The 13153-nt window shown below is 38.6% G+C and overlaps 1 protein-coding gene across 1 annotated transcript in view; it reads right to left on the bottom strand.

The window, feature by feature from the left end:
• The window catches only part of LOC150102416 (muscle-specific protein 300 kDa-like), a 1203500-nt gene that overhangs the window by 775359 nt on the left and 414988 nt on the right, over positions 1-13153 (bottom strand). The window contains exon 28 of the mRNA XM_090399574.1: positions 4691-4855. Within this exon, the coding sequence (XP_090255700.1) occupies positions 4691-4855 (165 nt within the window). The remainder of the gene's footprint in view (positions 1-4690; positions 4856-13153) is intronic.

The raw sequence follows: 13153 nt of genomic DNA, 5'->3' as shown, positions 1-13153 counted from the left end.
AAAAGTGTCTGGATTGATTAGAACGATTAGAAATGGGAGCAAATGTCAATACCGTAGTAGAAGAGCTTTTGCAGGAGTTAGTGAAAATGAAAAGCGAAATGAAACATCTGGAAGAGGATATTAAACAGCTAAAGGAGAGACTGCCTGATGATAAGGAGGAGGAGGAAGTTAATTTTATAAAGAAAGAATCAAAAGATACTCATGTATCAAGTGTATGGGAACTCGATCATTAGATGTGTGATTACCAATAAAGTGCACAAAACATGCTTTCCTGGTGGAACAATAAAGCAAATAACTGATGTGTTGCAGAAAAGGAAATACCAAACATCAAAAATAGTGGTAGTCATGGGCAGAAATGACTTAGTTGGGGAGAAGAAGAATGTTGATAGAAACATGAGGAAGTTGTCACAGCAGGTAAAGAAGAATAGTGTTGTTGGGAAAGTCGTAGGAGTGTAGCTCAAAGATGAGCAACACTTCAAATTCATTCTGTGGAATGAATGAAAGTATTGAAGGGAAGTTCAAATGGTATAAAGCTGATGGATTACATCTGAATGGGTTTGGTGTTAATCATTTAGAAAGGCTATTGTTTTTTGAGCAGGCACAGAGTCAAGAAGTTAATGTAGCAAATGATCAGAGTCTTACTGTGAAACAGGATAGCACAAAACAACAGACTGTACAGCACGAGGAAGATGGATATGAGCTTGAAGATGTGGTTGCAGCAGCACAAGGCAATGGAATGCATAAAGGTGACAAGCAAGAATGGCAATCATAGTCAGGATCAAGGAAATGGGAGTGGTCAAACCGACGACAAAGGTAGCAAAGGAGCTAATAAGCTTCATTTCGGCAATGAAAACATTACTTAAATTAAGGGGATATTAAATCCCACATAGTTTTAAAACCAAATAAGAAACTCAGAGATTGGAATCAGAGAGTTTCTTGCTGAATATAGTAAACTATAAAGTATCAGCGACACTAGCGTTAGCCAATGCAAGTGATCCTAGTACGTAGTACAATACCAGGCAACTCGTTGCAAAGGTCGCTATTCTTAGGTATTTTCCATAATGTAAAAACACATTTCCTAGGAAATGTATGCTGTTATTACATTATGGAGGGAGGTCACTACCCAGACCGGAAAATACCTAAGAATATGGAAAATACCTAAGAATAGCGATCTGAACTTCCCCCACCTTTGCAACGAGTTGCCCAGTATTGCACTACGTACTAGGATCACTTGCATTGGCTAACGCTAGTGTCGCTGATACTTTATAGTTTACTATATTCGGCAAGAAACTCTCTGATTCCAATCTCTGAGAATATTGGTGCTGGTAGAATGGCCTCAAACACACAGTGATGGTTATGTTTATACACAGGTGTATGGGGATGTTCAAAACAAGACAGCTGATTTTGCAGCACTGGTTGAGACAGTATGCCTGAAAGTAACTGGAAGAAGTGAAACTTGGATGTTTGAGGAAGATGTGATGTTAGGATTAGAACTAAAAGGATATAAAATTTTCCCAAAGGATAGAGATGTGAAAAGAGTAGGGGGGGGGGGAGTGCTATTAATGATTGCAGAAGAATTGTGTCTGCAGAGTGTGGAAGCTGATAGTGCATGCACAGATTTTCAATCTGTGTGGTGTGAAGTTGAAATAAACAGTATATCTGATAGGATGCTGTTATAGTCCAGGGAATGCAGAGAATACTAATTGTGAAATGTTTAGGCAAATTAGTTAAAAAGAAGGCGATCCTGATGGTAGACAATAATTACAGGAATATAGACTGGAAGGAGGAGACAGTGTACGGAAACAGAAACAAGGAGAGCAAGTTTGTGGAATTTATGAGAGATAAGTATCTTAAGCAGCATGTAACTGAAGCAACTAGAGGCTTTAATGTTTTGGATTTGGTGATAACTTCACAAGATGTAGTTGTTAATGGAGTGTTGGCACTGCCACCTGTTGGTGAGAGTGATCACGAGGTATTTGTTTGGGAAGTGATGAAACAAGAAAAGGTCACTGCCAAAAATGGATACATGTGGAAGTATAAAGCAGGTGATTATAGTAAGCTCTGTAGTCAGTTAGCATGGAAACTGACAATGCATGGAAACTTGCAAGGTAGTATCTGACAAAAGAATGTATGACTGCATACCAACGGTTAAGTGAGTAAATAGAGTATGAGTGAAATGGATGAACAGTGAAATAAAGCAAGCTGTGCTGGAAAAGAAAATATTATGGAGGAGGTACAAGACAGTTGGTGGTGATCAGATCCATGAAGAGTATCAAGTGCAGGCCAGAAAGGTGACAAGCATGGTAAAGATAGAAAAGGTGCAGTATGAGAGGAGATTGACTGGTCAGGCCAATGGTAACTGAAGGGAATTTTTCTGTTGCATGACAAGCAAGAGAAAGAATAATTATGGCAGATTAACATTGGTAGATAGTCATGGCAGCAGACTAATAGCTACAAAGGATATAGTGGAAATATTGAACGAGCACTTTATCAGTGTATAACACACTGGTGTAAATGATGCAGTGGAATATATTGAAGAGGGACAAGTATTATGAGAATTGGAAGTGAAAGAAGCAGTGGTGTATCAGATGATGGTTAAGTTAGATATGAATAAGGCTGTGGGAATGGATGACGTATCACCACGTATTCTTAAGGAATGTGCACCACAGTTGGTTACGCTGTTGACCAGGTTATTTAATGAAAGTATTGCAGTGGGTAGGGTTCCTAAGGGGTGGAAAGAAGGCAAAATAGTACCACTCCACAAGCATGGTTCTAAGACAGAAGTCTCCAACTATAGGCCAGTCAGTATAACTGCATTTGTGGTCAAGGTGTTGGAGAGATTGGTAAGGAATAGAATACAGAATTGGGTTGATGGACATAACATTCTTTATGATGGTCAGCATGGATTTGTAAAGGGTAGATCCAGTTTTAGTAATTCACTTGCATTTTATGATAAGGTGACAAGTGCATTAGATAAGGGAGAATCATATACAGTGATATTCTTACACTTTGCAAAAATGTTCAATAGATTACCACATGATAAGTTGGTGTACAAGCTGCAGAGGATGGGGATAGATAGCATATTGGTGAGATGGATCAGAGACTGGCTCTCTGAACGATACCAGCAGGTTGTGTGTGATGGAGCAGTGTCTCAAAAAAGAAGGGTAACCAGTGGAATGCCCCAGGGTTCTGTTCTTGGGCCCCTGCTGTTTAACTTGTTTGTAAATGACATATCATGTGGACTGATTGGGGAACTTCAGTTATTTGCTGATGATGCAAAGTTGAGAAGAATTATAAGTAGCACTGCTGATGCTGAATCCCTTCAGGAAGTTTCCCTTGGACAAAAGAGTGGGGATGTAGTTTTATTTATCAATAAGTGCAAGATGTTGCATTTTGGAGTGCAGAAATATAAGGCTGTGTACTATATCGATGGTGCTGTACTGCAGGAAGTGAATGAGATTAGAGATTTTGGAGTGATGGTTGACAGTAGATTGAAGTTTTCAGAGACAAGTGACTAAGACAATATCTTCAGTTATTTGCTGATGATGCAAAGTTGGGAAGAATTATAAGTAGCACTGCTGATGCTGAATCCCTTCAGGAAATTTCCCTTGAACAAAAGAGTGGGGTTGTAGTTTTATTTATCAATAAGAGCAAGATGTTGCATTTTGGAGTGCAGAAATATAAGGCTGTGTACTATTATCGATGGTGCCGTACTGCAGGAAGTGGATGAGATTAGAGATTTTGGAGTGATGGTTGACAGTAGACTGAAGTTTTCAGAGACACGTGACTAAGACAATATCAGGAGTTTGGAATGCTGGCTATGGAGAGAGAAGAGAGAGAGAGAGAGAGAGAGAGGTTGAAGAAATCTGGATTGCAGAGTTTGGTGGATAAGAGGTGATATGATAGAGATGTTTAAGTTAGTGAGAGGATTTTATCAGATTATTCCAAAGGGATTATAAAAAGAGTAGAAGGTGAGAGGAGAAGAACCAGAGCTCAGTCCTGGAAGTTACATAAGAGTGAGGTGTGAGGAGTAAATTTTTTACATGGAGAATTGTCAGTGAATGGAATATATTATCAGAATGTGTTGTTAATGCAAAGAGTGTTAAGGATTTTAAGATTCTATATGATAAATTTGTTGCCAGTTGAATGAACCAGCCACGATGAGTCAGTTGACTCCATGGAGGGTATAATATAATAATAATAATAATAATAAACCAAAAAAATCTAACATGACCTGTCAAATTACTTATAATGCTTCACTTTATAATGATTACCCCTTATATGATGCAGAATAATACTCTTGATAATACCCATTTTTTTTGTGAGGAATGATGGTGTGAGAATGAGTAAGTGTATCTACTAGTAAAGGCTATCTTCAGCTAAACCGAAAATTCAACATGACCTGTGGGATTACTTAAAATGTTTTACTTTATGATGATATAGCATTGGTGGTATCACCAGAGTTTATCAGCTCTTGGGCATATTAAACTAATAGTTTGTTGGCTGGTTTCTGACTTACTGTATAAGAATGTAGAAATGAAAAAGTAGGTGAGTAAAACCAGGGAATGGTGAATGCTTATGCAGCCAGGAAGGATAGACGTTCCATCCTCAGTGACGTAAAAATCCATAATATTTATGGGCTAGTATAAATTAAAACTATATTAATAAATGCTATTTTCAAATACTTTACCTGCAAGTTGTCAAGCCTTGTTTGCAAAACAGTTCTACTTCCAGTGTAATCACTACATAAATTCAATTTATCTTGCATCTCCAATTGCCAATCAGTAAATGATTCATGCTGATCATGGTATTCTCTATTTATGGCTGAAACATCTTCTAGATGACTAAGTTGATTCTGAAGAAGTAACAAATATATGTGAAATCAATTAGAACAATAAATAAATTCAGAATGAAATATCTTTAGACTGAAACATATAAAATCACAATTGTAATTATGAATAATTTTTTTGAACCATGCAATCTGGAAAACAAAAAACATAAGGCTGAAATTGCAGTAATCTTCCATTTGCAACCTTCAAAACAATGATCATTCAACTAAATGAGCCTTCTATATTGTCTGACTTCTGGTAAAATACCATGTAGCATCATTCCTTTATCTGAGTCTAAGCTTATCAGAGCTTAGGCTCAGATAAGTGACAAACTGTCTTCCCACTGTTGGAGGATGAACACTAGATTATATGTAAGAATATGAACTAATATAAACTTTTATATTGCCAGCCTGGTTGGTCGAGTGGTTAGCGTATCCACTCTCCAGCCAAAAGGCTGTGGGTTTGAACCTGCCGTGGGCATGGATATTTGTGATTGTCTGTGAAAATACTAGTGGTGGTGATGGTGGTGGTCAGCAGATGGTGTTCATGTAGTTAGTGAACTGAATGGTGGAGACAGAGAGTTGTAGAGTAGGTGCCCTCCCTCGATGAGTCTTTGGACTCCCTGGAGGTGTCACGAAATAATAATAATAATAATAATAATAATAATAATAATAATAATAATAATATAACTAAGATTAAAGAACACAAGAACAGTGGTGGTTTCCCCATTTTGGTTATGATGATAATAATGTCATTATTCTTATCATCCCTTCCATTTCATAAATTTTTCTCTTCTAAAATCCCCAGGAACATATTCCTGCTTCTTTAAACATATCCAGAAATGTGACTCTAGGGGCTATGCAATCTTCTTCTTTTTCATTTCTTTGGCATTTGGAAAATGATGGAAAAGTTTTTCTTTCACTGATAAACAGGGTTGCTTTAAATCAGTAGGTCCAACATAATGTTTTCAGGTTTGATTTATCTACATTAATCACAATTCATTAATTTTTTTTAATATGCGTTTTGCACTCAGTCAAGTCCCTAAGGAGTGGAAGGATGGCAAGATTGTGCCACTTCATAAAGGAGGTAATCAAACTCAAGCATCAAATTATAGGCTTATCTGTGTGTCAGGTGTTGTGGTTAAGTTGTTGGAGAAGCTTGTGAGAACTAAAATGTTTAAGACACAGCATGATGAGCTATGTGTGTGTGTGACCTTCCAGATGAGTCATTGACTCCATGAGGTCTTGGGGTAATAATAATAATATTTCCAGGTTTGCTTTATCTGTGTCTATCCTAATGACACCTAAACTTAAAAAAATGTCCTGATCTGGTGATAGCAACATTGAACTTGACAGTAACCAAGATATCAACAGTGCATCTGACTGGCGAGGGGGTGGGAAGAGATTGATCATGCATTAGCATATATATATGGAATTTTCAGTTAAGAAAAGGTATATGTGGAATTATTATTATTATTATTAATCAGACCTCCATGGATTCAAAAGACTCATTGAGGGAAGTACCCACTGCTACACATAGGGTCCATCAAACCAGGCTTTAAATTCATTCAATGTATCCCTATTCACCATACTGTCAGGCAATGCATTCTACTCACCTTGTTCACACCCTCTAATAGTTTGAGGGATGTCACCTTGTTCTTTGCATAGCCTTGTGAATAGGAATAAGAGAGGATATATACGAGGTGTTTAATTTGGTAAGGCGTTGTTACTAGGTTAATGTGGAAGAAAGTTTTCCTAGAATTGAGGAAGGAAAAATTTCTTCCACATTAACCTAGTAACAATGCCTTACCAAATTAAACATATATATATCCTTCTCTTATTCCTATTCACAAGGCGTGTAAATTGCATTCTCTCAATCTATCTTCATATCTCACATACCAAAGACTACCACCCTGGTCAATTTTCTCTGAACCCTTTCAAATATATCTTCATCACCATAAAAACCAGAGGACCAAATCTGTGTACAAATAATGCCTCATCAAGGCCTTATACGATGAACCCAGAACCTCTTTCTTTCTACACATTAAGGTATTCCATATCATTGCCTTAATCTGATGTGATGATTTCACAACTTGTGCAAAGTGATCTCTGAATTTCAGATCCTTGTAAATCATCACTCCAAGGTCTCTTGTCTTCTCAATGTCCTCCAAAATTTCCACACAAAGTGTATAATTTGGAATGCAAAGTTGCCTACAAAATTTCAAAACATTATATTTTGCAGCATTGAACTGACAGTTCCACACACTTGCCCTCTCATACAATCAATTAAGTTCTCCAAATAAGCCAACCATATCTGCTTGATTCCTAATCACTCTCCCCACTTTCGCATCATCTGTAAGCAATTGTATATCGCCAGTTAAACCTATTCAATACTGATAGGACCTTGATAAGACCCCATCTCAACTACTGTGCCCAGATCTGGTCACCTAGTTTTCTTTTTGATGGAGAGGGGGTTAAGAGGATCCAAAGGCGAGTGACCAAGATGATAGCTGGTCTATGAAGAAGAAAAACTGTACACTGCAGAATGATTTTAAGGAATGCCGATGGTACGGAGGTCACTGAATCAGTCGATATAGTGGAATAACTGAGTGAGCACTTTGCAAGAGTATATCATCCAGGTGATGACATTGAAGGAATGAAGGAATCATTAGTTTATATGGGAACTGTGGTGAATGAAGTGGAAGTGAATAGTCTATTACAGAACCTTAATGTGAATACATCTGTGGGATTGGATGGTATACCAGCAGGGGTCTTACGTCAAGTGGCTAAAGAAAATGTCAGTGCCCTTGACCATATTTTTTAATTTGAGTCTCGGATTTGGGCTAGTCCCAAAGTGGTGAAAAGAGGGAAAAATAGTTCCACTGCAAAAGGAGGATCCAAGACTACTATTGCAAATTACCGACCAATCAGCATATCAGGACTTGTTATCAAAGGTCTTGGAGAAAGTAGTCAAGGGAAAAATACAGGAATGTATTGATGAAAATGAGATACTGTATGGGGGACAACATGTTTTGTGAAGGGTAGATCATGCTTTAGTAACTTGCTCAGGTTTTATAGCACAGTGACGGCTGAACTGGATAAGGGTAATGCGTTTACAGTGATACTGCTGGACCTGGCTAAGGCCTTTGACAGGATATCACAAGGAATTCTAATCAGCAAACTGCAACATATGGGAATGGATATAGGGTTGGTGAGATGGATAGGAGAGTGGTTGATGGAGAGATACAAGAGAGTAATTTACTAGGGAGTAGAGTCCAAAAGACGGCCTGTGACTAGTGGTGTGCCGAAGGGTTCTGTTCTTGGACCACTGCTGTTCAATTTGTTCATTAACGATATAGGGAAGGAACTGAGAGGAACAGTTCATTTGTTCACTGATGATGCAAAGTTGGGTAGGGCAATAATATTATTATTATTATTACGGGTATCTCCATGGAGTCAGTAGACTCATCGCGGGAGACCCAAACTAGCAAAACAATATCTGTCATATCTCTTCTTGAATTCATTTACAGATGAAGAGCTCACAACAAAGTCAGGCAATGAATTCCACTCATTCACCACCCTCCAGGCAAAAAACCTTGTTCTGACACCTTTGTTAACCACACTCTTCTTTAATTTCCAGAGATGACCTCTTGTTCTTCCATCACTATCACACAGCTGAAACATTTCCCCTGCATCAATCCTATAAAAACCTTTTAGTAATTTGAATGTTTCTATCATATCCCCTCTTCTTCGCCTATCAGCCAATCTCTGCAATCCACAAGCTCTCAATCTATCAATGTAGGGAGCATTTTTTATATCACTCACCAACTTGGTCACTCTTCTCTGAACCCTCTCCACAGCCTCCTCATCTCCAAGGAATCCAGGTGACCAGACCTGAGCACAGTAATCCAAATGTGGAAGTATCAATGCTTTATAAAGGGGAATAATAACCTCTTTATCTCTGGATGTCAGTGTGTTCCTCAACAACCAAGTAATCCTATGTGCAATCTTGGACACCTTAGCAATGTGTCCTCTGAACTTCATCTCCTTATCTACCAATACCCCTAAGTCCCTAGCCTCATCAATCTCTTGGAGTACCTTTCCATCTATGTAGTACACAGCTGGTAATCTTTTAATCCCAAAATGCAAGACTTTACACTTTTCCACATTGAACTGACATCCATTTTCTTTTGCCCATTTTACCAGCTTATTTAAATCCTCCTGCAAACTTTCAACATCAGCTTGATTTTTTATTGCACTACACAACTTTGCATCATCAGCAAACAACTGAATATCTCCCTTTAAGCCGTTTCCTATATCATTTATATACAAATTAAACAACATTGGCCCAAGCACAGAACCCTGAGGCACACCACTGGTCACCTGCCTCATTCTGGACTCGGCTCCTCCATACACCACCTTATGGTATCTCTCCCTGAGCCATTCTCCTATCCATATCACCAATTTAATATCCATTCCCATCTGCTCCAATTTGCGTAACAGTGTTCTATGGGGTATCCTGTCAAAAGCCTTAGCAAAATCCAGAAGTACCACTGTGTAGCCAGTTCCTTTGTCCAACTCTGATGTTATTCTATTATGGATAGTTAATAGATTGCTAAGGCAGGATCTACCTTTAACAAAACCATGTTGGCCTCTATAGAGTATCATATCCTGATCCACCCATTCTTGAATTTTGTCTTTAACCAACTTTTCCAATACTTTTACCACTACTCCTGAGATGGTGATTGGTCTGTAATTCAATACTGCAGTTTTAGAGCCACCCTTATGCAAAGGAACCACTTTGCCTAACTTCCACTCCCTAGGGACCATACCAGAGTTCAAACTTAAATTAAATATCCAGGTAAGAGGGGTTGACAATTCATTTGCACATTCACGCAACACCCGAGTTGATATTCCATCTAAGCCTACCGCAGTGTTTGCATTTAAGTTTCACAATATATTTAATACCTCTGATTCTTTAGCTTCAATTCTCACATTAGGTATTGCTATAGGTATAGAGATATCCTCACTTGGGTGATAGACTTTTGAGAAGTGATCACTCAGTAACTCGACTATTACATCTGATTTTGTCACCTCAATACCATCAGCACCCACTAAGGTTATCCTTCCGAAGTCATTCTTCCTCTTACTTGCCACATAGCGGAAGAACTCTTTGGGATTACCCTTGATCTCTTTGGCTAAGGTCTTCTCATAATCTGATTTAGCTTTTCTTACTATGCTGGTAACCTTCCTAGCTTGAGCCTTGTACTGCTCATGGGTATCCTGATCGCCCTTCTCCTTGTAAATTCTCCATAACATTTTCTTTTTTTGTAGTTCAAGCTTGATACTACTGCTCATCCATCTAATGCCTGCCTTGTTTGACCTCCTGACCATGGGGACACAATCTGATATTGCTTTCCTCAGATACCCACTGATTTTATCCCAAGCACTGCTAACATCTTTCCCTTGCAATATGTTCTGCCATGGGATGGCTGCAAGCTCACTCCGAAGCTTGTTATAATTGCCTAACCTGTAGTTTCGTACATACCCCTTCTTAATAGAAAAATCCACAGATTTTGCAACCTTCCAAGTCAATACCACATGATCGCTTTCACCAACTGGAGGTAACGAGGTCACCTTACTTATGCACATAACCTCTGAACCAATAACCAGGTCCAACACTCTCACACCACGTGTCCCTTCAGTTACGTGCTGTTTCAAGTAATTATCTCGTAGCAGATGTATGAACTCCATTTCCTTTTTGCTACGTGATATTTCCTCCTTCCAATTGATATCACCATAATTAAAATCCCCCATAATAATCACTAAGCCTTCACTCATTGCACTAAGTTGCTGATGCATGAATTCAATATCTCCCCCTGTACTCCCTGGCCTATAGCAGCATCCAACTGTATATTTGGTTGCGTTGGTCACTATTTCGCACCAGACTGCCTCAAATGAACTCTCATTCACATGTCTATCATCATGATATACTACTTTCTTTGGCTGCAACACATCAGCTATCATCAACAGTACTCCTCCCCTGTTCTATCTTCTCTATCCTCCCTGAAAATACTGTACCCATCACATTCAATTCCAGTGACCACATCTTCTGCTGACAGCCAAGTTTCACTAATGCCTACAACTTTTGGTGAGATTTCACTGACTAATGCCAAAAATTCTTCTCTCTTATTTCTAATGCTTCTAGCATTGGTATACAAAAATTGCAGATTCCCTCTAGATCTTGTACCGGCTTTAGAACTGATATATAAGTCACTAACTACCATAGTCCTATGCCGATTTTTTCCCCCTCTCTTCTGCAATTTATTCTGCCTGTAAGGATCAATAAATACACAATCAGTGCTAAAGTTTCTCTCTCTTACACTCAACCTTTTCAATATTAGTTTCCCTGCCCAATAACTTCAACCTGTTCAGAAAACAATAACTTCTTCAATCTCTTATGTCCTTCCATGTTAAGATGCAGTCCATCTCTAGCATACAACTGCCTTTTTCCTTCAAACACACTCCAAACATCAACAAACTCCAGACCTCTTTTTCTGCACATTCTTGCAATCATATCATTCATTATCATTGCTCGTCTACTTAACTCGTAATTGTCAAAACGAGGCAGCACACACACTATTCTCCCATTGACACTTTTCCTCTTCACAATATCTAATAATGTTCTTAAATCTTTTCCTACCCGATTTATACTACCTCTCAGGTCATTCGTACCCACCATAACTATCATCTTGTCTGTTTCATGCCCTCTCTTTATTGCTAAAGCCACTCTTTCTATTGTACCATCAGCCAAGCACTCCTCATGCATACCACTCTCCATACCCTTAATCATAGAATCACCATATATTTTACCACTATTAACTTCATTCAAGTTCACACTCATGGACTCATTCTCTACACTATTCAGCATGACTCTCCCAGCTTCATTACTCAACTCTCTATTACTTACCCCCCCACTCTCACTACATCTCATTTCTTCTTGGCCACTTATGGTTTTATTATGTTGACTCCCAATCACTCCCATACTATTTATTACTGAATCATTCACCAAAGACTCACCCATATGTAATCCTGTTCTAGTTACTTCAGCTAAAGTAATCTCTATAGTCCTAATTTCTCTGTTTAACACATTAAACTCAGCTTTAACTTCCAGTATCTCCTTACCGATCACTTTCACTTCCTCATGAAGAAGATGAAGGTCATTTTTCATTTTCATAAACTCCCGCCGAAGTTCTTCCGCTACGGTCCCGATGTCAGCTTCCATTCCTAAACGCTCCAGCCTAATGACTGCAGAAGATGTCAAAATTTTGCAGGATGATTTGGATAGATTGGAGGTCTGGGCTAAGGAGAATGGATGTCAATTTAATGTGGTAAAATGTAAGGTTATGCATTTTCGGGTGAAAATATTAGCAGTACTATATCACATTGATGGAACTGTACTCCAGGAGATTGATGAGGCCAGGGACTTGGAAGTGTTGGTGGATAGGGAGTTGAAGTTTAGGGGGCACATTGCAAAAGTGGCTAAATCAGCTCATCAAATCACTTGGATGCTGAAGAATACTTTGACGAGCAGAGATAAGGAAGTTATTGTTCCTCTGTATAGAGTCTTGATAAGACTCCATCTCGACTACTGTGCCCAGATCTGGTAACCTAGGTTTCTTCTTGATGGGGAAGAGGTTGAGAGGATCCAGAGGAGAGTTACCAAAATGATAGCTGGTCTATGGAATGAACCTTATGAAAACAGATTGAAGATTTGTGGGTTGCAGAAATTGGTTGATAGGCAGAAAAGAGGAGATATGATCAAAGACATTCAAATTGCTGAAGGCTTTCTATAGGATTAATTCAGAGGATATTTTTGAGAACAGGACTGGTTGTGAGAGGACTAGGGCCATCCATGGAAGCTGGGCAAGAGTGTGGTTAGTAAGGGTGTTAGAGCTGGGTTTTTTACTTTTAGAGTGGTGAATGAGTGGAATAAGCTGCCAGAGTCTGTTGTGGGTGCTATGACAGTTAATGAGTTCAAGGCAAAGTATGATAAATACTGTGTGAATGTCGAATAGTTGTGATGGACATGATGTTTAGGGTCTTCCTCGATGAGTCTAAGGACTCCTTGAAGTTGCCCGTAATAATAATAATAATAATAATAATAATAATAATAATAATAATAATAATAATCTCATTAATATACAAGTTAAATAATAACAGCCCCAAAACAGAATCCAGCAGCACACCGCCAGTGACTTTTCTCTTCTGGGATACCGAACTTCCATGCACAACTTCTTCATATCTGAGAGCCAGTTGCCTATC

This window comes from Typopeltis vanoorti, chromosome 10, assembly GCF_054136105.1.
Source record: "Typopeltis vanoorti isolate ZY-2024b chromosome 10, IOZ_Tvanoo_1.0, whole genome shotgun sequence".
Classification (NCBI taxonomy): domain Eukaryota; kingdom Metazoa; phylum Arthropoda; class Arachnida; order Uropygi; family Thelyphonidae; genus Typopeltis; species Typopeltis vanoorti.
Note: the sequence above shows the minus strand (reverse complement) of the source record. Positions and strands in the feature narration are given on the sequence as shown.